The sequence below is a fragment of the Zonotrichia leucophrys genome, chromosome 20, assembly GCF_028769735.1.
Source record: "Zonotrichia leucophrys gambelii isolate GWCS_2022_RI chromosome 20, RI_Zleu_2.0, whole genome shotgun sequence".
Classification (NCBI taxonomy): Eukaryota; Metazoa; Chordata; class Aves; order Passeriformes; family Passerellidae; genus Zonotrichia; species Zonotrichia leucophrys.
This window is the reverse complement of record NC_088189.1, coordinates 11,907,735-11,934,801: the sequence shown is the minus strand read 5'-3', so window position 1 is coordinate 11,934,801 and position 27,067 is coordinate 11,907,735. Positions and strand designations below refer to the sequence as shown.

The following is a 27,067-nucleotide window of genomic DNA, read 5'->3' as shown; positions in this document are numbered from 1 at the left end:
CTTCCAGACTCCTCCCTAACAGCTTCAACCAACACCATGACCTTGATAGAGCAAGGATTGATTCAAATTCACTCTTGGGTTCCTCCAGAGAAGAAGCTGCCATGGGTTCTGTTTGGTGTATTCAATGCTGCAGTTTGCAGGGAAACAGCTCCTTGAGAGCAGAGCACTAACACCCAGAGCACCTCCCTAAAGAAACCCCATGATCATCTCAGGATGTCCCAGACTAGCAGGGAAAGCCCTGCTGCAAACAAAAGCCAGCTGAGCACCCCAGCCCCTCACAGGGCTGCCAGCTCCCAGAAGGCAGAGATGGCATCACATGAGCTGCCAAAGGCTGGCAGAACTGATTTTAGTCTTTGCCACCCTGCTGTGTAATCAAGAGGCACCTTGTGGCACTTGTCCAGACCACAGGCAGCACCAAGCCCTAAACCCCTCCATCACCTGTGCTCCCCCTGCCTGCTCCCCAACATTTGCCTGTTGCTACCTTGTTTTTTGAGCTCATCTGTGAGGTCCGGGGTGAACTCGTAGCCCTCTCTCAGGGTCACAAAGCAGTAGAGGCACTCTCCCTTCAGGGGGTGGGGGTGGCTGACCACGGCAGCCTCGGCCACTGCAGGGTGCTCCACCAGGGCTGACTCCACCTCTGCCGTGCTCAGCAAATGGCCTGCAAACAAGGGGGACACAGAGCTTTACAGGCCTGCAAACAAGGGGGACACAGAGCTTTACAGGCCTGCAAACAAGGGGGACACAAATCTTTACAGGTCTGCAAACAAGGGGGACACAGAGCTTTACAGGCCTGCAAACAAGGGGGAGACACAGCTTTACAGCCCTGCAGGAAGAGGCCTGAGGCTGTAAAAGGCCCTAAACTACAGATCTGAGAGCATCAGTTTGATGTGCTTAGGACAACAGTTGGAGTGGGAAACTCATTTCTGCAGTGCACTGGAAGCTGCCAGGTATCACCCAGCTGCAGAAGCCACCTCCCTTGGCTGCTCCCCCTCCCACCTTTAGGCTTTCTGGAACAGATCATGAACAGTTCACAGTGATTCCTTTCCAAGGCACAGGCTGAGGAGGAGCTGGATTTGGCAAGAGGAGAGCTGCCCACATGGTCAGCTGAAGGTGCAGAGGAAGAGGCTGGATCTGCAGAGTCCAGGCTCCAGCCCAGTGCTGTGGGGAGGGGCAGTGTCACTCCACACTTCTTGGGGCAGGGGCACAGCTCAGTCCTGCACACCTCTGCTCCTGTACCTGTGCTCTGACCTTCCACCCGAGCACTGCTGTCACAGAAAGCCACAGCAAAGTTGTCAACTCCCAGAATGATCAGTTGGTGGAGAATCAGGCACTGCTGGTCAGGTGAAAGGATCTAATTTGATCCAGGGGCAAGTAAAGCTGCACCTCAGACCGAGCAGGACATCCCTGAAGGATACAGGCTCCAGGAAAGGAGGGAGGGAGGTATTAAATAGAGTACATGGAAAATTATGGGCTGAGAAGCAAGTGAATCTCAAAGACTCAGTTGAGAGAGGTGGGAGAATCTTCAGAGCTCTGAGCAGCCTGATCCAGCCTTGAGGTGAGCCCTTCACGGAGCAGCAGGTTGGATTAGCAACCCCATGGTCCTGCCCAAACTCTGTGAATTCCCTGTGGCCCTAAATCCTGCAGCAGAGGTGCCCTGGCTGGTTACAGAAGGTTCCTTCCCTCCAAGGCTTTGTCTCCAGGGAAAACGGTGCGGGAAGTCACCAAGTCACAGGTTTGTGTGTCCCTGAAATAACCCTGACCCAGAAACTGGATCCACCTTGAGGACAAGCTGCTGAGCAGAATCACAGGTGCAGAACCATCCCCTTAGAGCAGGTGGCTTTTGAAATGGATGTAGAAGTGTCACAAAGCAAGGTGTCACAAAGCATGTTGGTCCCCACTGAAGACAAAACTCCTACTTACCAGAAACATTCAACATGTCATCAATTCGCCCTGTGATCCAGTAATAACCATCTTTATCTCTTCTGCAACCTAAAAATAGCCAGAAATGAGTGTGAGGCAGCAGTGCCAGCCCTCAGAGCAACTGATAAGGGATTCTGAGGGCAGGACAGGGCAAGATTCCCCCTGCTGTCCCCAGGCCCCTGTGACCACAGCAGCCTGGAGCCCCTTACCATCTCCTGTCAAGTAGTAGCCAGGGAACTTCTGGAAGTAAATGGTTTCAAACTGCTGGTGCTTCCCGTAGACCGTGCGCATGATCCCTGGCCAGGGCTGCTTGAACACCTGGGGTGAGACACACAGCTGGGCAGTGAGAGCCAAAGCAACAACCCAGGCTGGCACCACAGGGAGAGACATGTCAGACAGCCATAACAGCACTCAGACACTTGCTGCCAGTGCTGCTCCACTGGGAAAGTCTCAGCAGCTTTGGCAGGGGGAAGGAGCTTGGCTGAGCTGTTGTTCCCATCCTGCTGTCTTGCCCACATGTGCAAGTGCATTTAGTGATCAGCTGGAAAAGCTCCCATAGTTCTGGCCTTGGAGGGAGTTCCCACCACTCAAGGATATGTGGACCAGAATTAGTGGAGGCAGAATCAAAATTTTTTAAGGTTGGAAACGTCCAACCATCACCCACATTCACTATGTCCTCAAGTGCCACCTCCACACATTTTTTGAACACTTCCAGGGATGGTGACTCTACCCCTTCTCTGGGCCAAAAGATGTGGGTATTCTAGCAGGAATGTCCCAGAGCTCTCAGGGAATGGACAAAGGGAGGCTGGGGAAGATCAGCCCTTCCTTACCAGAAAACCTTCTGCTTCTCCTTCCAGCTCTTGCCCCGAGTCGTTCAGGATGGCAGGGACCACACCAAAAAAGGGGAATGTCTGCCATGAGGACCAGGGAGAAAGGAGAGATGGAGGTGAATCCCTGCATTAAACCCCCATTAACCAGAGGGAGTGGGAGGCAGGGCAAGGGCAGCTTTGGAGAGCTGTGGTACATGGGGCCCACAAGTGTGGCTGCATGGGGATTGAGATTTTGGGTGGTGGTCACCTCCCCATGTGCACCACTGTGCCCCCAGCCCCTGGCAGGCTCCAACCCCCCAGCCATGGCACAGCCAGGGCCCTGCTGAGGCTGCTGGGGAGGAGAACACGAGTACTCACGGCAGAGCCTGGCTTCGTGGGGGTGGCAGCAGGAAGGGGTGTCAGCATGTGGCCTCCCTGCAAAGAGAGACAAAAACCAGTGAGTTTGGGCCGTGCCAGCCCATCCCACAGCTGTGCCATCAGCTCTGGGAACAGCACATCAGGGCAGGTGTGGAGATGGGCCCTGGGAAGGATATGGCAGTGGATGGGGAATCTGGGCACAGACTTGGAGCTGGTGGAGAGAAAGAGAGGAAGGAGAGCAGTGGCCAGAGCAGAGTTAGGAAGAGACCCTTGGGAGAAGAAGGTTTCTCATTTTGGAGCTTGCTTGAGTTCCAGGATAGGAAGAGAAGGAGAACATTAAGAGTTTCCTGGGCAGGCCAAACAAACAGACCCCACAGACCCCAAACCCCACAAAGGGAAAGCTGCAAGGGAGCACAAGGGACAGAGAGGTGCCAGGGACAGCCAGGCAGGACTCACCGTCTCTGTCTGCCAGAAGGTGTCCACAATGGGGCACCTCTCCTCTCCCACCACACGGTGGTACCACAGCCAGGCCTCGGGGTTGATGGGCTCACCCACGGTCCCCAGCACCTTCAGGGACTTCCTGCTGTGCCTGCAGAGAGGAGGGGGCCAGCAGGGGCTCAGCAGGCTATGGAGCTGTGAGCCTGCTGCACAGCAGAGCCTGTAGGAACCCCTGGGCTGCCCAAAATGCACCTTCCACGTACAGGTCAGAGATTTCTCAGCACTCTTCCACGGGGGAAGAGAGGAGACCTGGGTCATTTTGGCATCTGCTGTGCAAAGCCAACATCCTCCTTCCCCGGGGACTGGCACTCACTTTTTGACAGGCTCCTCGCCATACTTCATCAGCATCCGGATGGCCGTGGGTGCTGTGTAGAATTTGGTCACCTTGTACTTGTCAACGACGCTCCACATCCTGCCAACATCTGGGTAGGTGGGGACGCCTTCAAACTGAGGAGACAGAGCAGTGACACAGCTGTTCCTCACTGCTCCCCACCTGCAGCACCTGCCCAAGCAGGAGGAGCCAAACAGCAGCTGGACCCCAGCATGTCCCTATAGGGGTACACAGTGAAACCAGCCTGGGCCAAGAACCCCCTCACTGGGCAGATGTCATCCCCCCTCACCCTGGCAGATGTCCCCTGACAGCCCCTTGCAGCACAGGCACTTGGGTGGCCACCACAGTGACACAGTCCCACCAGCCCAACTGACCCTGCCCACGTGGCAAAGGGCAAGAGGTCCAAACACTGAGACAGAATCACAACCCAAAGCACCAAGAACTCCCAAAGGCCTCCCCCAACATAACAGTGATTTTCCTGCTTGCATTTCCCTGGGGATTCTTGAGCAGAGGTCTCTGGCTCCCTGATCTGTTACACTGACAAGAGAGATACAGGCACAGGAGTTAGACAACAAGTTGTCAAATTAGCATCAGCAGGGAAAATATCACTCCCTGATTGAGTTTTTGCATTAAGTCAGAGCAGCACTGACTCCATTGGTACACAAGGCTTGTACTTTTATGGGAAAGAAACAGGGGAGCAGTTTGAAACAGTTTGAAAAACTACAAAAATTTCTGTAGTTTGAAAAGCCCACACACAAACTACTCCCCCGAGAAGTCATCATAGAGCACCACCCTTGCTCACAGAGCCCTACACACCATCACAGAGCAATGCAGGGTGCAGCTCAGCACCACCACCTCCCTTTTGCTGGAGTGACAGCAGCCAGGGCCACAGGGCACTCACCAACACGCCGGTGGCCCCGTTGGCCAGGGGGCCGTAGGTGATGTAGGAATGGCCTGTTATCCATCCAATGTCAGCTGTGCACCAGTACACGTCCTCAGGTTGGTAATCAAACACGTATTTAAAGGAGGTGGCAGCAAAAATCATGTATCCACCCATGGTGTGCAGCACACCCTGCAAGGAGAAGGCACAGCAATGTCAGGGTGAGCTCCCACCAGCACCCTCACCCTGCCAGGCCCAGCTGAGCATCGCTGCCTCCAACAGCAGCTGAGCAGGAATCACCAGCACAGCCCCTTTCTGAGACCTCTGTGGCTCCTCTTCCTGCTGGGGCCTCCCAGCACCCCCCACACCAGTTCCCCCAGCTGAGGGGTCCCCAGGGCTCAGGCTGCCCCGTGCAGGGAGCTGGGAGCACACCTTGGGTTTTCCAGTGGAGCCGCTCGTGTAGAGGATGAAGAGCCCGTCCTCGGCGTCGCACCACTCGGGCTCACACTCTGTGCTGGCACCAGACATCAGCTCATGCCACCACGTGTCTAAGGCTGGGTTCCAGGGGGTCTGAGGAAGGCACAAGGTTGGGAACAGGCTTGTCCAAAAACAAGAAAGGGGGAATGAGGAGCACAGCCCAAACCTTGCCCCTGTCACAGGCCATTGAGGGGGATGTTCACAGCACAGCCTGCTACAAACCATGCACCTGAGCTGCAGCTCCCACTCCCAAAGCTCCTTTTGACAGCTCACAGCCACAAGGAAACCTTCAAACACAGTCTGGCTGCAAGGCCGTGTCTGAAGCAGTGTCCAGACCACAGGTGATGGTGGTGAATCCCCGTGGGTGGCAGCAGCAGCCAGGAGAGGCTGGCAGCAGCTGCTCTGGGCTGGTCCCACGGCCAGGCTCCTCCTGCCCTGTGCTGCAGTGCTACAGCCAAGCAGCAAGCACAGCCACGGGTCCCACACACCTTGTGGGGACCCTGATGGCAGCACGGCCTGAGTTGAACAGCAGCACTGTGGGCTCACACTGCTTGGCCCTGCAGGCCACCCAAAATATCTGTTCTCTGATATGTTAGGTAATAACTACCCAGGTAAGAAGTGACTGCACCAATGCAGAGCCATCCAGCACTGCTGACTGAAGATGCCACAGCTGTGACAGTGCCACCAAGCCTGTGGCTGATGGGCAGAGGGCACCCTGAGGGCTGTTCTGGCTCCCCACCTCTCCAGAGTGGTGGCACAGCTCAGGACAAGACTTAACTTCCCCTGACCTTCTCACCTTTCCTCAGAGAAGCCTGGGGGAAGCTGTGCAGGGAACAAGCCCCAGCCTCAGCTCAGACCTCCACTTCTCACATCTCTTGTGAGGGCAGGACCTGACCCAGAGCCCTGCACATTTCCTCCTCACAAAGCCAGGCTCACCACAGCTCCCTCAGCTGGGGTGCACAGAGAGCAGCCCCATGCTGACTCTCTGCAGCCCTAAAGATGCTCATGAGACATCTGGAGGCACTGGGACCCCACAGCTCCCACACATGTGGGCAGGGCACACCAGCTGCTTGACAGTTTGGCACAACTGAGCCCACTTGGAAAGCTTTCATGGACCCTCAGGCTCCTGGTTTTACCTGGCAAAGCAATTTCCACAATTCTGTCCCACAAGCAAGCTCCCAGCAAGGCACCAGGTAAACAAGCCCAAGGCTACCCAGCAGTTTTCTCTGATTTAGCAGCCAGCCTCCAGTGCCCAGGGAGGAGGTCACACCATGGCACTGTGTGTCTGTGCCTGCCTGCCCTGGGGTCACAGCCACAGCTCCTTGGATGAGGCAGGACATCAGATGCTGGCTCTGGAGATGCAGGTTTGCTGCAGGTGCCCCCTGCCAGCCTCCCCACAAAGGGAAGAGCATTGTGAGAGCTGCTTCTGAAAGGCAGAGAGCCAAAGCCTGGCCTGGGTGGTGACATCCCAGTGGCTCTGCACTCCCAGGGGTCACCCCTGTGGCTGTTTCTGAAGCACTGGTGGCACTGCACTCACCCCCAGGCCCTGGGCAGCCCTGCCAAGCTGGGTGGGCTCTGTCACTGCCATGCAGCTGCTGGCACCACGGTTAGGAGGGCACGTGTGGCTGGGCAGCCAGAGCAGTTAAGGGAGGTGGGGAGCTGCACGGGAAGCACAAGGGAGGTGCCAAAAAGAGGAAGGCAGTGCTGTGTGCAAATACCTTGGGACGGAGTCTCTTTGAGCTTTCAGTCTTTTTTTCCTGTTAAAAATCCACAAAGAGGGTGTGAAATCTAGGAAGGTGGGGGGGATCCACACCGGGCTTTGCAGGAAGGGAGCTGGAAGCCCACAGGCCTGGATGCTGGAAAGGCTGGAAAATCACCACCTGGCAGGCTGGAAAATGCCCAGATCCAGGGCCAGGCCAGGAGATGCCCTCTGAGCACAAGCCTGCCCATTTCCATCACCTTCCTAGGGTACCAGCTGCCCCCAGGGCAGGTCCCCAAGGCCATCCCCTGCACATGGCTGGCTGGGAACAGAGGCACAGAGCCAGCACACAGCCCAGAGACCATCCAATAGCCTCACACAAGGCACAGTAAAAATGCACCCACGAGGGAAAGAATCCTCAATAAAGTATGGAAACAACTAGAGTAAAGAGAGCCAAAGGGTAAGAGACACCCTCCAGCCTCCCCCAGGACATTCTGCACAAAAACCTCACCTCACCTACTGGAACCAGCACAGGGACAGGCTGCCCTGCAAGCACCCTGCCAGGGAAACCTCACACAGAAAGGCTGGTCTGCTCCACTTTTCCCATTCATTGTATCTACACTGCTCTCACAAGAGAAATGGCAGAGCAGGCCAAGGAACATGGCCAGGCTGTCAAACAAAGAGCAACACTCCAATAAAATTAACATAGCTGAACAAGGGAAAATAAGTCAAAGGTAGAGAATCTGCTGGACTTCTTGTTCCAGGGATGTGCACAGATCACTCCTCCTGAAAGCAGAGTCTAAAGCTCAAATACTCCCCAAACACAACCCATTTCTGAGCCAGCAGCAGCCTGGGGATAACTCACTGCAAATAATCACCCAGTACAGAGGGACAGAAGACAACGTGGCAAGATTTGGAGTTCTGGGGTAGCTGAAAGTAACCTCTGGAGCAGGTAAGGGCTGGGCACAGCAGGGCTGCTCAGGAGCTCAGCAGGCAGCTCCACCACACCTCCTCCTTCCACCTCTGTCTCACCACATGCCTCTGGCCCACATCCTTTCATCTCTAGCTGCAAATGAAAGCCCCAGCCTGAGAGCTGACAGAGTCCCTGTGGCAGCTGCACAGCCCCTGCACTGCTCTCAGCAGAGGATTGCTGCCCTGAGTTCACACCATGAGCACAAATCTCCTGGGTGTCCTCTCCTGCTGCCACTGTCACAGCTACAGCGCAGCACAGCATCGGTCTCTGCACACAAGGGGAGAGAGACAAAGGGTTAGGAAGGAAAAGCCTTGTACTGAGCAGAGGAAAATGGCCATCTTGTCCCTCGTGGCTTTGGAAGCTTGCAACTTGTGAGGGTGGTAAAGGAAGCAGCAGGGAGAGGATCTTGGTAAGGAATAGGAACCATTTTTCAACCACTCACACGGCAACATCAGCAAGGAGGGGTGAAAACAGGAACAGGAGTGTCCAGGGAATCACTGAGGTGGTTTTGCACTGATCAATTTGCTGGTTCTGGCCTGTGATAATAAACCCCCCCTCTCATGCCACCAGGAACACACCTGCACTTCCTGGCACAGCTTTTTCTGAGGAGGAGACTTGCTGCAGGTCCCAGCCGCTCCTATCTCCTCCCTGCACAGGTGCTTCACCACGATGCACTTTTTCAAAGAGAATCCCCTGTAAAAGGAAGGAGCTGTCACACTGGGCTGCTCAGGGGCTGAGCCAGCCCTTCCTGGGGTTCACAGGCAGCAATGGAGGCAGGGCAGGGGCCTGGAGCTCCTTTTGTTGAGCTGGAGCATTTGCTGCCATGCAAACTCCAGGTACACCATGAATTTCCAATGGCACCAGCCACAGGAACAGCTCAGACAGCAAAATCAGTCTGAGTTTACTGGGGATTTATCAGGTGTGATTCCTGGGGGTCCCACAAGTCTCTCTCCCAGGACACTGCCGTGAAGATTCCTTAAAAATCCCAAATTTGCCTGCCTGTGACCAGGAACAACCCATCCTACCAGGAGATGTTAGTGGCTGCTCCAACCCCTAGGCATGACTGACTGCCTCAGAGGGAGGAAAAGCTTCCAAAGCTTGATTATACATCAAGGAGAGGTGTAGGTGTTTGCCCCCTTCTGAGGGAAAAGACAGCCTACAGAACACTGACAGAATGATCTTATTTCCCTTCAACCCTGTTCAGGGTATCAACACATTCTCCACCAGTTAATTCCCAGCTTCAGGATCACTTCTGTCCTCTCAGGTACCTATTTTTACAGACATAAAGACTTAGATTTTCTTAAATAGTTTGAATTTCTAACGTGCAGACTATCTGCCCTGAATTTCCATGTTTGATCTAACACACAAACCCACGTTCAGTCTCACACAAGCTACACAGATGCTGTGTCTGTAAGCTTGGCAAAGGCATTTCAGCAGGATTATTTCCCTTTCTGTAACATCTGATGACTGTTTGTGTCAGACCTGCTGCAGAGTCTGCCCACCTATGACAACTCCCACTTGTGCAGGAGCAGATTCTGGCAGCAATGCCCTTTTCTAGAAGGGAATCCAAACTTACTTGTCTACACATTTCTGGATGGCTTCGTCTGCAATCTGCTTCAAGTTGACCAGCTTGTCCCCTCGATAAAAAGCATCTGCAAAACATCGAGGGAAATGTCAGAAGGATTTCCCAGGCAAGGCAGCCTGAGGCAGCTGGAGCAACAAGCAGTTTGAGGAGGGCAGAGCAGACTCATGCACTGGAGTGAGGGGAAGCAGACAAACAGCTGATGGGAAAGCTCTCCTAATGCACCCTTTTATTAGCCCAGAGAAACAGATGCCAAAAGACATGGAGGAATTTCTTCTCTGGGAGAGGCCCCAGTTTGACCTGGTAAATCTCTTGGGAATATTCTGTGGGAAATAATCCATTGCATCCAGAACACAGACTGCACTTTAGTGGGTCCTTTTCATGCCATGGGGATTAATAAAAACGCTATTTCTTGCATGTTTGGAGAAAACAGCTGAGGAAATGCAGTGGGCTTATATACAACTACTGCCACACTCTTGATCTTTTGCTTTACAAGGCCAGGACTGCAGCAAAAATGTCCTTAAAACTGGAAGAGTGGGAATTCTTACACTAGGCCTCCCTGATGATACATCTTGCAAACATCTGGCTGATTTGCAGGAGAAACATGGATGAGAAGTGTTTGGAAACATTCCATTAGCAGCTGGTGACATCAAGCTTCACAGGACAAACTGAGGGGCTGCTCAGTGTGTGGAGTGGGAAGCAGCATTTGGGCACAGCTACAGCACTGCACCCACTTTGGGAGGCTCAGCTGAGGCACTGGCTTTCTCTCTCCCACTTCCAGCTTTTAAGATCAAGACCTTTCAGCCAGGCAGCAGGAAGAGAGCTGTTCAGATGTGTGTTTTACCTGCTGTGATGAGGAGGGAGCAACTGCTGTCAAGGATCCGCTCGCAAAGGGAGTCAGCAGAGAAACCTGCAAACTGCCAGAGAGCACACAGCAGAGTCAGCAAGGACACACAGAAACCCAGCCCACACCCCTCAGCTCCTGTGCTGTTCACCCAAGGCAAATGATTCACCATCAGGCACTGATGGAGAGAGCTAAAGGAGCTCATTGCACAGTTAATGCAGGCAAACAGCAGCATCTTAACTGAGCTTCCATCCATCTCATGGTCAGCAGTCATCTCTCCTGCTCCTCTCCCAAAACCAAGAGCTGCTCCCCTCAGAGCTCAGCACCAAGAGCAGCACAAAGAGCTTGTTCCTACCACAATAGAGTGCAGAGCTCCAATCCTGGCACAGGCAAGCATGGCTACGACCAGCTCCACGATCATTGGCAGGTAGATGGAAACCCTGTCTCCTTTCTTCAGCCCTATGGAGGGAAAGTGAACATAGCATTTGTCAAAATGAACATTACATGGCAAAAGAACAGGATATAGAAACAAATCAATTCTTTTAATTCCACATTTATATGCACACAATAAAGCTTCAGCTGCAATCAGAGCTGAAGCAGCCATGGGTTTTGCCTTTCAAGCACTCTCAGGATCTCTAGCTGGTCAGAGTGACCCCAAGATGGGTTAGAAAGTCTCTTTTTCCAGCCTGGTGGTCGAAGAAGGAGTCAGAGCTCTTAATTTCTTGGTCTCAAGGTTGTTTATTATATCTTATTTATAAAATTCTTTCTCCTGTCCAGCCGAGGTCTGCTCAGCAAGACAGTCCAAGGCACCCTGCCTGCCTCAGAGGCAGTGTTATCTTTTTATACTAAAAACTACATGTACAATATTTACAATTACTTTCTAATACTTATCACTTGTGTTAGACAGTGAGTTTCTACTTTAAACTAATCTAAAAGTGCCAACATCACAGCAGAAGATGGAGGTCAAGAAGAAGAAGGAGAAAGGCTGATTCTTCCCCAGATTCTTCCATCTTGCCTCCTGAACCTTCATTCTAAAAACCTCAAAAATCTATTTTTCATCCTGTGATAAATTCACTATTATTCTACTTAAACTTTCATGACTTGTAATTCTTCATACAAGGTTGGTAAATGTCTTTCCAAGGGCTAAATCAAAGGCACAGGGGTCTTGGGCTCTGTGCCAAGGTTTCTGAGCCCCCTGACAGGATCTCGAGTCCTCCAGCACAGCCAGAGGAATTTCTTGGGTTTTGACAAAGCATTATGGCTCTTGAAAGATGATGACTAACAATTCATGTTCTCATCTGCCTTCCTGAAGGGAACAGGAAAGTAACCAGAGCCCACTGCTTGTTGGAAAACCCCAGAGCATCATTAAACACTGTTTTCTTCCTTGTACAGCTGATATGACCAGCACTGATCAGTTTTCACTGACAGAGCCAGGAATGAATCTGTGCATTGCAGAACAAATTAATGAGAATTACTCAACAGACTGGCAACCACACAAGCAGTGACCCCAATCTCCAAACCCTTGGCCAAATGCCTCCCCTGTATGCAGTGCTCTGCTGCCCCAGCTGTGTACCTTGGCTGCGGAGGACATTGGCAAACTGGCACACTTTGTGCAGCAGCTCTTGGTAGGTGATCTTCGCGGAATCCCCAGGTTCATTCCCTTCCCTGGAAAAGCAAGATAATCTTTGTTACTGTGCAGCAGTACAAGGTAAGAGTGACACTGAAAACTGCTCTGGCCAACAAATATGTCCTCACCTGCCCTTCTGAGCACAGAGTAATCAAACTCCAGAAATCCAATCCTGAAATAAAGTTCTCTAATAGTAGGGAAATCAAGTCCAAAGTGCCCAGCCCTGAGTAGATCACTACTGAAAGCAATTGAATGTGTGAAATGGAAATACTGGCACTTTCAGAGAGGCAAGAAAAGTCCAAAGCTCAACAAAGAACCAAAGCTAAGAGTGCTCAGGCTCAGGAGCACTCTGGGATTTATGGCATGGCTCTCTCTCTCTCCTGGGTGCTCATGCCTGCGGATATCTTGGTATGAAACACAGCCCAACGTGCAGCAACAGCCAGCCCCCAAATACCTGACATCTGTGACATCTGATGGGCTGTGATGGGATGCCAAGGCCTGTCTTGTTTTCCAAGGTCATATATAAATACACCCATGTATGTGTGTTCAGTGCAATGCCTGCTCTGCCTTATTCTCCCTGCGCTCCTCTGTGAACCAACTCCAAGCTCCTGCAGCCCAGGCTCTGATGGGAAGGAGAGCCAAGGGACAGGAATGTCACATCCCCAGGGAAATGATTTGCTACTGAAGTAAAATTTTAAAGTGACTCAACACTTCAACCATGTAAATCAGGTGGCACTCCCAAAGTATCAGGAGATTCATAGAGAATTTGACATGACTTCACAGTGGAGCAACAGCAGTCTGCACTCTGGAAGGACACAGACACTTCTGCAGGTCTCCCCAAGGCAGCCAGCACAGAAACTCCCGTGATCCACAGATGAACAGGGGTATCACATCACTCTCAGCTGCCAGTGCTTCTGGAAAAGTGTCCCCTCAGCGTGTGCAGCCAAATGAAAAGCACCACTGGTGCTGGGGAGAGGCCAGGAAGCACTTCCATGCCACGTGCTCCCTCAGGATTGCAGCCAGGCTCTGCCTAGTTCTGAAACAGAAACTTCACCTCTTCAACATGTCAAACAGAGCACTCCAAAACTAAGTACAGGATTCTAGCAAAAACCAATCACTTCTACCAGCAATACAAACAGCAGGAAGGCTTCTGGGATGCAGAAATACATAAAGCAACACCCTAATTTCCCAAGTAGTGCTGTAAATCATGTCATTCACACCAGTGACCACATGCTCCAATGACAGACATGGTCCTGGTGGAGAAACCACAGGAGCTGGGAGAGCCTCACTGATACAAGCTCTGGTCCTGCCCCATGTAGAACAGAGGTTACAAAACTGGTGGCTATACCTGGATCATCATTTGTGCAGCTGCTGCTTACACACTTGCCTTATCCCTCTTGATAGCCAGTTACACTCCTGGCTTCCACAGTGCTCTGCAGCAATTGGGACCATGGATACCTGCACTGACACAGAACTGACAGGGAATCTTCCCACCACTGGCTGCTGGAAGGGTGATCCCCTGCTTGATGTTTTATGCAAGTTTGTCCCCTTCTAAGAGCAAAGGGGAGAGACACAAGAATACAAAGCTAAAGCAGTGTGGGAATGTGAGCGAGTGTCCAAGGCAGGCAGCTCAGCCTTGACATCCCAGCATTTTCCTCACTTTTTCCCATCACAGCCAGAAGCACCACTTTGAGCTAAATGACATATGAAACTGTTAGTCAAGGTCCTTACAGCAGGACTCTCAGCTAGGAAAGGGAAACCAGGAAATCAGTTTCCCTTTTTCATTCTGTTACTTGAGGTCAAAGATGCAAGAGCTGATTCCAGTGCTGGGCTGAGCAGCTGTAACTGATCTGGCTCACAGCAACAGCCTCTGCCTCTGCTGTGTCTGGCTGCACACTGACTGCCTTCCCTCACCATCCAGCTTTTCCTTTGTGCACCTACATCAAGGCTGGTGCTGTGCAAACCTGTTTGTGTCTAGATGTACAGCATCACTGTGTGTGCAGCTCCCCCCTCAGCCACGAGCCTTGCTATGGAATAGCTTTTGAAAGGCAATTATAATGCTTCCAAATGCAAGCTGGAGCATCCCAGCCCACTAATCCCTCACCTGAAGATCACTGGGGTCTGCTGGGCACCACAGGCAGGCCCTGTGAAGCCAGCCCCCAGCTCAACAAACAGGGCAGGCAGGAAGGATGTCCCTTTGTCCATGCTCCAGCCCAGGAAAGGATCTAATTACAGCCTTTACCAAGAGAGGAACACATTGGGAGGAAAGACTATCACAGGCTGCCCAGTGTGCTATTTGGGGGCTGAGCAGCCAAGGGGACAGGCAGGCGGGTCAGCCAAGCTGTGGCTCTCAGGGGAGCTGCCCTGCACACGGTGCCCATGAGGGACACAGAGCTGCCCTGAGCCACCAGCACGAGGCACTGCTGGGACATTCCTGCTCTCCCTGCACAAGAGAGGCACATCCCAAACACGCCAGGTCCTCCTCCTTGGCAGCATTTTGGAGGGACATTCAGGCCAAGGAATGTACCCAGGCTCATCCTAAGGCCTCTTGCATAAGGCACTGCAGGAAAAGCACAGAGCAGAATCAAAGAGAAGTTAAAACTTTTACAAGGATTTTCAGGGGTTTCTCAAAGTCCTTTCCATCCATCTGTGTGACTGTAAAACAGCTCCTCTACCACCAGCAGGGCAAACCTCAGGCTTCAGATTTTAAGAAGAGCTTTTGTTCAATGGGAAACAAACCATGTCCTTGTTTCTACAGGACAAGATGCCTCCTTTCAATGCATCTCCAGCCAAGGCCTCGAGCATTCTCCCAAGAGCAGGCAATTGTTTTACGTATCCAAGCCTCTGAAAATAGTCTGGAGTGCCCACAGCTGTACTCAGTGGGCTACAGCAGCACTCAGGCTGCTCAGGACTCTGCTCTGGCACAAAAGCCCAGTGAATGATGGATTTTAGACAGAGCATTTAAAGGAATGCCCACTTACAAGCTATTGAATGCTCTCTGCATCAAAACCGAGCCTGTAAACTCATGGCATCCAACTTCTGCCAGCAGCACCTTCCCAACAATGCCCTTCTGACATCAGCAAGAGCTGTCAGCCCTGAGTATCTCACATGGGCTCCCCTGTCCAAATTCAACTGAAAAAGAAACAAAACTGCAAAAATAAACCTCACTCTTCTGAAAACAGTGCCACCTCCGCAGTTCTAACCCCACCAAATCCAACACTCCCCAAATACATTTTTTTTTAAGATGTATTGGTGAAAATACGTGGCAGCAGCGCTGCTGTGATTGTTCATGTGCAATCTGTCCTCTAACAGCAAGGCTTCTTCTGAAAGGAAAATCCAATTCTCAGCTCCCCAAACATCCCAGATACATCATTAGATGAAATACATGGTGAAGCATAGTGAGTCTGACATTTTTTTCATCTTCAAACCAAGTCCTACATTTAGCAACTGTAATCCAAAATTTTACAGTATCATCTGGCTCATGGCAGGAATGCATTTGAGATTTTTAGCACTTGAGAAGCCTGTGTTTTACATATTGCATGTTGTGTGAATTGTCAGCTGGAAAAAGACAAGTCTGGCCATATGGAATACATAAGGAAGAAATTCTTCCCTGTGAGGGTGCTGAGGCTCTGGCACAGGGTGCCCAGAGAAGCTGCGGCTGCCCCTGGATCCCTGAAGTGTCCCAGACCAGGCTGGACAGGGTTTGGAGCAACCTGGGATGGTGGAAGGTGTCTCTGCCCATGGCAGGGAGTAGAACTAGATGACCTCCAAGGTCCCTTCCAACCCAAGAGACCCAACTCATTTTGACTCCAAGATCTCCACTGAACCAGCCACTGACTCAGTAAATGCAAGTTCTTTAACTAAACACAGAGATGCACAACTGGAGGCCCTCTGAGGCAGGTCTTCCACTAGAAATTGTGATTTGTTGAAGAAGTCAGGTTTCCTACAAAGAGGAGAGTTTTGTATCTGCTTGCAGTCAATCCTTGCCAGGGTCAGATACCCCAAGGGCATCGGGCACCACCACCACTGCAGTGTGCAGGATGGCAGTGCCCAGCCCTGTTTAAAACAGATCCCTGCCAACACATGAAAGGCAGCCCAGGCTCTGCAGAGCCTTCTGCTCCCTTCTGCCAGCAGTTAAAACAAGGAGCTGCCCCTCCAGAGCAGATGCTGTGACACACAAAGCCCCATGGCACTGACCCTGCCAGTGTCTGAGAAAGGAACAACTGCATGGAGAAACCAAATGGGCAGGGGAGGAAGAAAACATCAGGTGGGAAAGCTGAACACTTGTCACTTCTGTGGCACTGCCACACTTACAGGGGGCTCACAGACTGCCTGCTCAGCTGGGAGTTTGACCTTGGAGGTGCAGAGCTACAGAGCTGTTTCACCTGATGCCCAGGGAGTAAATCAAGGTTAAGCTTCCCTGTCAGAGCCACCACGCAGGTGAGCAAGTGATTCAGTGCTGTACACACACAGTGTGGTAGGGCAGGTGGTTTGTAGGAGCAGGCAAGGTGGTCTGTAAGAGCTTTCTGCAGAGCCCCACTGGCTCAAGCACTGAGCCTGTGGAGCAGTCAGGGATGCAGAGCAGCAGTTGGGAGAGGGATGCTGTGCCCAGATGCTCTCCTGGATATCTGCACCAAAGCAGGCTCTGAAGTTTCTGTGCTCTGCCAAGCACCACAGCTGACTCCAGGACTTTCCAAAGCATGGTCTGCTTCACCCACCCATCACCTAACCAAGTGAGCTGTGCCCATCTCAGCTGTAGGGTGGCAAACACAAGGGAGGCACAGGAACTCAATGGCCATGGGGACACACACTTCCCAGAGCAAACAGACCCAAACAGGCCAAGCAAAGCTGACCTGGAAATGAATCACCAACATGGTTTGGTTCTTCTCTTTCACCACATTTCTAAAGAAAAGTTATTTGCATTGTTTGAATAACAGATGACTACAACTCCCTAGGCAAAGCTGCCCCGCATTGGCACAGAGCAGCAGGAAGCACAGGTTGCATCAGTGGCAATTACAGTTTTCAAAGGAATTGAGGATGACTTTTGTGGTTTACAAGGGTTACAGCATGGAGAAGGTGATGTACAGGAGAAAAAGAGGAAATGAAGCCAAGCAAGTGAAGTGTTCAAAGTTTTCAAGATCTGCCAGACCATCTGCAGATCCAGACAGCCAGAAGCAGAAAATCACTGACCAAACCAACCTAAGGACAAAGCCAAAAGCCTTCCTGATCCCTGGAAACGCTCCCACTGAGGACCAAAGGGGCTGCAGATCATTTAACTTTCTCCTCTAAGCTCCTGTGAACACATCACTCACTCCCTTTTTGCAAACGACAACAGCTTTAAACTGAAAGAGAATGGGTTTAGATTGGATATTAGGAAGAAATTCTTCCCTGTGAGGGTGGGCAGCCCTGGCACAGGGTGCCCAGAGCAGCTGGGGCTGCCCCTGGATCCCTGGCAGTGCCCAAGGCCAGGCTGGACAGGGTTTGGAGCACCCTGGGATGGTGGAAGGTGTCTCTGCCCATGGCAGGGGATAGAACAAGATGAGCTTTAATATCCCTTCCAACCCAAACCATTCTGTGACTGAGTAAAAGCAGCAACCCAAAGTCATCAAGCACAGCTGGAGGGCACCTGAGATAAATTTTCAGAGCACAGCAAACCATCTCAAAGCTACCAGGTCTCATTTTCTGACTGGTAGAGATGTAATGGCAGCCCACAGAGCAAGTTTTCTTAACACAGGACAAAGGTTCTGCATTTTACCAACTGGAAAGCACCCTTAAGAAAACACTGATTCCCAGTTTGGAAAAGGTGCTGTAAGAGGGAAAGAAGCCTTTATCAGATGATGCCATATCACAGGAACAATTCACACAGTGGGGAACCACAGAGAGACTCAATGATCTCAAAGGTCTTTTCCAATGTGGTTATTTGTGTGATTCTGTGACTCCAGCAGAGAAGAGATGGGGACTGTGGGAATGCCTGCCCTAGAACATCTCTGTTGCCATCTAAGCTAAAACATGCTTAGAGCCCAAAATCCCTTCTAAACATGGAACCAAATGCATCATGAGAGATCTCCAGCTCCTGCTTCACCAGCAGCCTGTCCCCAGAGCAGGGAACAGGGCAAAGGAAGGAATTTTCCTGCTGTGGTGACAGCTCTTCACGTGCAAGGTCACCAGGGGCGGCCAGGAGGGCTCTTGGGCTTCCTGATCCGTTCCACATCCAGAATTAGAGCAGCCAAAATGCCAGGCAGAGCTGGGCCAGCCAGGCTGCTGCCATGTGGGGAATGTGCTCACGTGTGAGCCGCATGGGCAGCGAGAGTGCCCAGCATGCTCGGCCACCATGGTGTCAGCTGCTCACACACCTCCTGCCACGGCTGTTCCTAGGACAGCCCCAAAAACTGCTGCCTGAAAAGAGTCTGCCTGGACACATCTTGGTTTCTCAGGAGCAACAGCAGGCAAAACTGAAAAATAAATAGGATTTCTCCCCACTCTGCAGCCTTGATTATGTCATTTGAGAGAGGAATGGCACTCGAGTAAAGACAGCCTTTAAAATCTGTTTTTGAGAAAATAGAAACATGAAGCTGAACATTGAAACAAGAAGTTTGGGGAGAGCAGCTGTGCAAGATAATCAGAAAAAGACACCCTTTCATCAGGAAAAAAATTACGGTACTTGCATGGATTGTTCAATATGGAAATGCTCTTAACTGCACAAACAGATGGGTCTGCAGCAGGTCTGCAAAAAAACCTCCATGAGAACATTTCATAATAACGGGGCAGACTGCCCAGCCCTGCCCATGCTTAACGTCACCATCTCCCATTGCAGTAATGCAGAATTCCCAAAGGAGTTCTGGGAAGCCTGAGGTTCCTTGAGCAGCAAGTTTACCAGAAAGCTCAACCCCACCATCACCACGCTTAAATCCTCTTGCATCACAACACGGATCAAGAAAGAAGAAGTTGCGTAATGACAGAGCTCAGCTTGGGAGGGGCTGGTGAAAAGGTTTTCCCAGTGTGTTCAGAAATATCTGGCAGCACTGAGAGAACACTGTTGAGAAAACCTGGCAACAGAAAGCCCAGGGAAAAGAAGAATCTTACCAGTTTAATGCCATCACTTCCTAAATCCACACAGTTGACTCTGACCACTGCATTAGAACCATCCATCAGTTTTTCCCTCCAGTGTCCCCCATATGCTTAGGCAGGGCATAACAGAGCTCTGCTCTCAAATCCATCTCTGAGCCAAACCATCCCAACTTAAAGTTGATCATGTATCTAGCATGAATGGGCTCCCATTGCTGTTATGAAGCTCAAATCAGCTGTGTCAAAGCAGGAGCCCTGTGCTCTACAGGGAACAATGTTCTGTGCTTAGCCCTAAGCCCATCCCCTCCAGCCCAACTGACTCCAAAACAGGCACTATGTATTTCACAGAACAGCCAAAATGGAGCTTATTTCCACAGGGATACTGGGTCACCATTTGCTCTTTTATCAAGGAATCAATCCTTTACTCACCTTTAAAAACAGCTACATGGGCACACAGCCTACAAAGCAAACACCCAACACCCTGCATAGCTGTTACTGTCCCATAGGAAAACCACATCCATCTTTCTGTCCTTCCATCTCATTTGAATACATACCCAGCTGCTCTTTGTATCTGCAGCCTTTCAGAAGCTGAACAAATACCAGATGCATCTAAAGAAATAATATTTATCTTGTGCAGCCAACTACTGTTCACTGTGCCATACCCTGAGTGATCCTACACCACAGAGCCCAGACAGAGGTGGACACTGCTCCAAAACCACTCCTTCTTTATCAACCTGCCAAAATTCCCTCCAGTTATCCCACTCATGCCAGGCCATGCCCTAAAATCTACTTCAAGCCCCTTTCTTTAGGCAGTGGGGTGCTCAGACATCTCTAAAGGAACCAACACCTCCCAGTACTGCTGGTTCATCAGCCAACATGGGCAGGTGAACTCAGTGCCATGGGATTTGTACACTCTGTGCTCACACCTGAGAGCCAGAACACCCCAGGGAAGAGTTTTGGGGAACACAGAATCAACAGCAGCCAGGAAATCCCTCTTCAAGGGAAATGTACTTTCACCCTGACTCATTTGACAAGATAAGTCATTTTACAAGTCATACAGACCACATGTAAATACCCTGGTGATGGTGTCAGCAGCCCCTCTGTGCTGATGGGCTCAGCAAGGAGAATTTGCTCTCTGTGGCTTCATAATTTTCCTACTTGCTTGATACCGAGTAACCAGCAAGTCAAGAAGAAAAGCATTAGCTTTTACTTTCTGAAGTACTTTAAAACACAAGAAAACAACCAGTGGAGAAAAACAACAGCTTTTTGCCTATTTTATTTAGGGGAGAGGTTTTTTCAAGTAAATTTTAATTAGTTTTTTTAAAAACAAAATAATCCTATAGCGTTGCAACAGAGATCATGTGCAAGACTGACCCAGCACATCAGAGTTTGGCTGCCCTCAGCCAGCACTTGTAACCCTATCAGCCAAAACCACTGAATGCTGCAGAAGAATATGCGAGTTTGACAGGAGGGGAAACATTTTAGATGTTTACCATCAGTTGAGTTTTCAAATGAGCATGGACTATTTTTACCAGTCCAGTGGGAGTAGGGCTTATATTCAGTACAAAACAGCTGATTGCTTGTTTAAACAATTTACAGTTGGGCTGTTGAACACACCCTGGATGAAGCTTCTGTAAGTAAAATAATCAACAAGCTGTCTGCCACTGGGAAATGCCCCATTTTGGGAAATAGATGCATCCCTGGTGGGAACATTCTGCCAGATTTTGTAGAGCTTCTAGAAACACAGAAAGCCAGGCAAGGCAATTTCAATGGAGGTTCAAACAATATCCATGAAGGGCGTGGGAGGAAATTAAGCTTTTAATCAGATTTTTGGTGGACATTTCAATTTCATGCATGATAAACCTCCAGAGGTGGAGGCCAGGTGTCACCTGCTGGAATGTCATTTAGGGAACGTCTCTTAGAAGATGGTCAGTGGCAACAGGAATGGAAAACATGCATCATTATCACTGAATGAATCATAAAATGAATGGTCTGGGTTGGAAGAGACCTTAAAGACAATGAGGTCCCATGGGCATGGGCCACTAGACCAGGTTGCTATAAGCTCTGTGCAACCAGGCCTTGACCCCAGAATTGGGACAGCCACAGTTTCTCTGGGCACTTTCAGGTAGCTAGGTGTGACAAAGCAAACAGGAAGGCCCTCAACTTCCTTGAGGGATTCCCCTGAACAAGGGAGGTGACATCTATGAAAATGTATTAATGGCAAACTGCCAGCGCTCACAATTTCTTACCGCACCTCATTACGACATTTCCAAGTGATGGGCAGAAATGCAAACAAAGAACTGAAACCCTGCCCCAAAAGGGGGGAGGTGAGAGCTCTTGTGAAACCACTGCCCATCAACACTTCAGCCCAGGAGCTCTGGGCACAGAGTCCCCCAGGCACAGCAAGTGCAGCAACCCACCAGAAAATGCCACGCTTTGAACGAGCACCCACTCACACCTCTGTTGGCAAAGCCTGAGCATTTTGTCCCCTACTTGGAGCAAGTCTCACCCACGTGTAGCTGAAGTTCTTGTCACTGCTGCTCCATTCAGGGTGCCAAGGGAGAACACACAAGCCATTCACACAGCTAAAATAATCAGGTTTTCTAGTCCAACGAGCAAACTGAAGGCTCTGATCTTCCATGTCCTGAATCCATACAGAAGTTCGCCATCCTCTCTGTCCATGAACTCCATTTATCCACTGCAAGTTTCAAATATCCAGCCAATATTTGTAACATGCCATCACTGCACGACCACAGTGCCCCTCCCTAGAGCAGCCAAGTATTTTTAAAACATATCCAGTTATTTGTAACAGCTGCCAGCAGAACAAGACAAAAGTTCCACAGACATGAGAAAATCCAGGTGCCATTGTCTGTGCACACCCACCCCTCACACTGCTCCAGGTAGTTATGATAACAACCACAGCCCCAAACCCATGCAGAAAGACAGCATTGCACAAAACCAACTTTTTCAGGTAGGGCTCTAGGTTCAGCACAAATTATTAAATCCCTCATGCTGAATCTAGAGAGCTGTCAGAGCAATGAGGAGGATGAGGAAAAAGTACTAAATGAGAACATAAAAACTGGTGTCATTTACACAGCAGCACTGCACTTGCACTCACAGCAGCTCAGCCAAGAGCCTCTCAGACTAAAGTACCATGCTGGGTCAGAACCATGGCTGATGTTTGGCCTCCAGGTGCAACAGCAGCAGGAGGTGCTGTTTCTGGAGCACATCAGCCTGGCCACCACCAGCAATTCTGTTTCAACACTGCCCTTGGCAGTCCTGCTGCTGACCCTGGAGAGTGTCCACTGAAAGTGAGGAAGCAAAGGGCAAGGCTAAAGCAGCTCCATAAAAACATTGTTGCTCCAGGCACACTTGAACTACTTTCCTGAACACACTTTTGTGGGAAACCTCCCCAAGGTGGTGTGAAAAGAGCCGTCTCTGCAGGCTCAGTGCCATCAGCCTCGTGCTCCAGCAGTCTGCCAGCAGCTCCACCACCTCTCCCAGTGACCCTGTTCCACTGCACCCCCAGGGATACAAGTCAGATTTACTGGTTCCCAGGACCCTCTCCATTGCCCTCTCTGGGCTAAGGGGGACTGGCAACCTCCCAGCCCTTGGCACTGCAGCTTTTTGTAAATACCACCAGTATACCCTGGCCAGCAGCTCTGCAATTCCACATTCAAGTTCCTGCCCCTATCTGGGGCACATGCCATTTAATCCTGGGCACGTATGGACATCCCACTTGTTTATCTGGTCCAATACTTCCTGGATAATCCCTTGGATTTATATGGATGGATGCTGTATCCCTGCCAGAAGCAGCTACCAAAGGTTTCTGAGCAAAAGGCTGCAAAGAACCAGATCCAACAAAACTCAAATGAAAGCTGCTCCCTTGATTCAAGGCAGCTGAGCTGCTCTCCCAGGCAGGAGAGATCAAACAATCCCTGTCCTCACTGCTTTACCATGGAGCAACCACCCAAGTGCTACCTGAGTGCCTTCTCTCTTAAGAGATTTGACTTAACAGAGAAGAAAAATCCCACTCTGTCTCCAGGAGCAGGATTATGTGGTATTTGAGCTCAGCAAAAACTACTTCCAGAGAAAATCTTCAATAATGTGGAATGCCCTCCCATGGAGGCACATGTCCAGGGGTGCTTCTGAATGGGCAAAACCACAGGAGACCACAGGCACTGGGTAATCAAGTGTCACCAAGCTTTAATATCTGTCCCCTTCCTTCCTTGCACTGCAGAGCAGAATGAGAGCATTTGCCAGCTCCCTGCTCCTGCCCTGCCTGGCATCCTGGGATGGAAGAGGCTCTGCAAAGCAGGAATGGGGCCTGAGATCTCCAAAACATCAAACTTCTCACCCTTCCCTGCATCTCCCTGCAAACCAGCAAGTGTACCTGACAGGGATGAGTCAAGTTCTGCTTTCAAGTCACTCCTTGCAATGGAAAAACAACTTCCAGTGACTCTGAGCATGCCAAGTGCCTGAGCACCACAGTGCTCAATCTGCTGACTCACAGCATCCAGGAAAGCACACCCCACATGCGCCTGAAGGAGGCAGTTTGCTGTTCTCCGGATATTTATCTCATCCTTTTGGCACAACCACTCACCTGGGAACTACCTTGCAGATTTCACTAGTAATGAACAGAACACAGGATGCAGCACATGAGAACAACAGAACACTTGGGACAGAAGAACCTCAAGATATGACAGGGGAAAATGGGTCTCAGCACACACACACAGAGCCCTTGGTTACAAGTTTTAGATCACAATCCCTGTGTTTTCCAGCCCCTCAGGCCAAAGTGACAACCTCAAACCCTTAAGCAGCATCACCGTGCTGCCCTGGAGCAGCATCATCTTTGTATCTCATCTGCACCCTAGAGCAGGGAATTCAGAGCAGTTACATGAAATCAGTTAATTTTAAACCCATCATGACCTTGCTCCAAACAGCCACAGCCAAAGTTAGAGGCTCCATCCACCTATGGAGGAAGGTCAGGGAGCTACACCTGGGGAGAAGCTGTGAGTCCCTCCTGTCCCAGCCTGTACTTCATAAATGAGTGTCCAAACACAGGGGATGCTTGCACTACCACACCATGCTGCTTGGTGACTGCCCAGATCTAGAAGAGGAAAAATTTCAAAGAAGCCAGGAAAGCACATGCCTTGACATGCCTGAGGTACTACACTACTCCCTGTTTTAATATCCCATGTTTCTACTGATGCTCCCCCCACTCCTGCACTACCCACGCAGCTCAGTCATCCCCACAACACAGGGATATTTTTTTCCCTTTTGGAGGGATGAGAAATGCTGTCTGAAACTCCCAGTTTTGTCACCCTCTCCCACACTGGCAGATTTCAAAGCCCACTAGAAAAGAGCTACACTTTCTGTCATGGAATCTACAACTATCATTGCCCCTGAAGAAGGTACAAGATTTACAGCTTCATAAAATACTAATACATTCATTGTAATTTATTACCTATTTTAGGTGCACATAATGTGCCTGATTTCCAGAAGCAGAGCACTGCAGTGTTCAGCAGTGCTTCTAAAATAATTAATATCTGCCAAAACCAACAATCTATCTCATCTCTGATGCTCTGATCATCAGAAGAGCATTTAAAGAGGATGCATCACTGAAAGGGTAACAAGTCATGCAGGAAGTTACCAAAGAATTGAATGGTCAGTTTGACACAGGATGATCCAAAATCCTGGAGCCAGTGGGAGCAGCAGAGCCAACTGCATCATGTAGAAGCCCTTGGAAAGGCTGGATGTTAACAGTGAGCATCTGTGCATATAACAGATGTGCGAGGCTGGTTTGTATATTTTATTAATTTTTTTAAACATGCTTTCATAGTTGTTTGGTTTTTTCTTATAGAAATATTTATAGAAAGAAACCTCAAGGCTACAAGGCCCTAAATCCATGATTACATTTTAAAGTCAAATCATATAAAGAAACCCAAACCAAACAAACCACACCTCCTAATTCTATATTTGCATGTCCTGTTTGTTCTAGGCCCAGAAGAGGAACCATAGGCACTTATTATTTTGTTAAACAAAGTTCCAATAAGCTCTGGCAGCCTTTACTATCTTTATTGCTCCTTTCTAGATGTGTAATGTCATATATCAATATAAATAAAAGCAGAAGGTGAATACATTTTCCCAGAGATGGCAGAAGCCAGGAGCACTGGCCAAGCCCCATCTCCTTGGCTAGAGGGATTCTAAAAACAAAATTTTACCTCCTGCCTCTGCCCCTGGTCCCACCAGGCACTACCAGCACTGCAGCTGGGATAACTGGTTTGAGAAACAGAGGCACAGGTTACATATAAAACAGGCCTCATCCAAATACTTTCACACCTCAGGGTCTAATTAGAGAGTTTTGCAATAGGTGGCTGTTTTTTAATTCCCTCATGGTTGTATTTTTACCTCTACAGGCTGCCCAGGCTGAAGTTTATATGAGATTATTAACAGACACTCCAGCACAGAACTAAGGGCTGTCCAAGTGACTTAGGCATGTCCACAGCAGGGTGAAGGAATACTGTGCCCCTGCCCTAATTAACCACCCCTCACAAAGTCCCTCAGCACTGCTGCAAGTCCCCTTCATGTCCCAGTGACTGCTCCAGTCTGTCTCCCCTGCAAAGCCCACCACAGGTACCCACCTGCACAGCAACCACTGCCACTGACCTCAGCCTTTACACACCATTACGAAAGAGAATTCACTTTTGAGAGCAGCACTTTATCAGATCATTTCCTGAAGCTTCTGTTCCTTTTTTTAGGCCACATCAGCAATACTAAGCAGAGAAAGAGGAATCAGAAGCCGAGAAACCAGAAATATTTGTAACGTTCACAAGCAGCCTGAGATACCCTAGTGAAGGAGAAAACAGGGAAAAATCCATGTTTCCTACCACCTCAGGATGGCCATTTGGAACTACACAATCCTAGCAGCACCATGAGGAGGACACCATGACAGCAAACACCACCTATGTACAAGTTCTGCAGCATTAGGCAATGCCATGTGCTGCTCTTTGTGCTGCAAACGCAATTCCATGTGGCTTGGGATTCCACCCTCTGAGTGGAGCCAATTTGGGCAGTCCTGGACTGTTGCTGGTGCAGGAACCTTTAGTGCAGCTTGGCCCTAACCAACCCAGATGAGCTGCTGGCTCCTTCCCATCCAAGCAGGACTGGAGACAGCCACAGGCAGCAGTTCTGAGTTTTGTAAGGACATGTTGCTTCTCAGAGACACTCAGCAATGCTCCAAACATAATTCAACTTTTCCCTAATCTCCTCCTCTCTGAAAGCAAAGACCATGGTCCTGTATCTTTTCAGAGCTCTCAGAGCTGGGCAGTCAAGCAAACCTTGGTATAAGTTCAGCACCTTTCCCATCCAGCAGGCTACAGACTTTCTTAGATGTAATCTGGTGGCTCAGGTGTTTAAAAATAAAAAACTTCTTCACCTTTCAGAGGCTTTAATATTTTTTTTGACCTTCCATACACTGTGACAAGTGTCAAGTGTTTTAGGGAGTCAGGCTCATTACAACACAAAATGTGAGAGGACAAGATGAGAGAAATTAATTATTGTTTAGTTTTGAAGAAAACCACGTGCCTAGAGAGGAGTAATTTTATGAGTTGCAACCCTCAGCCCTGCTTTCCCCAGTCCTCAGTGCCACAGGTTTGTCACAGTGTGCCTCTTCCATTGCTCCTACCAGCACTCCTGGCTGACAGCTCCACACCACAGTGCCTGGTCACCTGTGACAGAGCCACACTAGGAGAGTTTGTCCCAAAACAGGCAGGGGAAACTCTCTGCTTAGGAGGAAGAGATTTTATTTTTTAGCACTGTGAACACCATGACTGACAACCACCCACCATTTTCATATCCACCCCAAGCTTTTCTCAGCATCACAAATACCCCACAAAGGCTGCCAGAATAACCAAGAAAAATGTTCACCAAGCCCAAATTAAAACTGTGAGTAGCTGCCTCACAGTCACACAAAGATTTACGT

At 50.0% G+C, this 27,067-nt stretch overlaps 1 protein-coding gene across 2 annotated transcripts in view; it reads right to left on the bottom strand.

The window, feature by feature from the left end:
* The window catches only part of ACSS2 (acyl-CoA synthetase short chain family member 2), a 30,017-nt gene that overhangs the window by 1,014 nt on the left and 1,936 nt on the right, over positions 1–27,067 (bottom strand). Inside the window, exons 3-17 of one of the 2 annotated variants that reach the window (XM_064729748.1) lie at positions 11,965–12,056; positions 10,747–10,850; positions 10,392–10,464; positions 9,542–9,617; positions 8,544–8,658; positions 7,012–7,050; positions 5,249–5,386; positions 4,838–5,008; positions 3,919–4,052; positions 3,564–3,696; positions 3,108–3,164; positions 2,751–2,831; positions 2,130–2,238; positions 1,921–1,989; positions 482–658 (exon numbers count right to left, since the gene is read on the bottom strand). In XM_064729748.1, coding sequence (XP_064585818.1) covers positions 482–658; positions 1,921–1,989; positions 2,130–2,238; positions 2,751–2,831; positions 3,108–3,164; positions 3,564–3,696; positions 3,919–4,052; positions 4,838–5,008; positions 5,249–5,386; positions 7,012–7,050; positions 8,544–8,658; positions 9,542–9,617; positions 10,392–10,464; positions 10,747–10,850; positions 11,965–12,056 — 1,568 coding nt within the window. The remainder of the gene's footprint in view (positions 1–481; positions 659–1,920; positions 1,990–2,129; positions 2,239–2,750; positions 2,832–3,107; positions 3,165–3,563; positions 3,697–3,918; positions 4,053–4,837; positions 5,009–5,248; positions 5,387–7,011; positions 7,051–8,543; positions 8,659–9,541; positions 9,618–10,391; positions 10,465–10,746; positions 10,851–11,964; positions 12,057–27,067) is intronic. The other variant, XM_064729749.1, reaches the window with a different exon arrangement.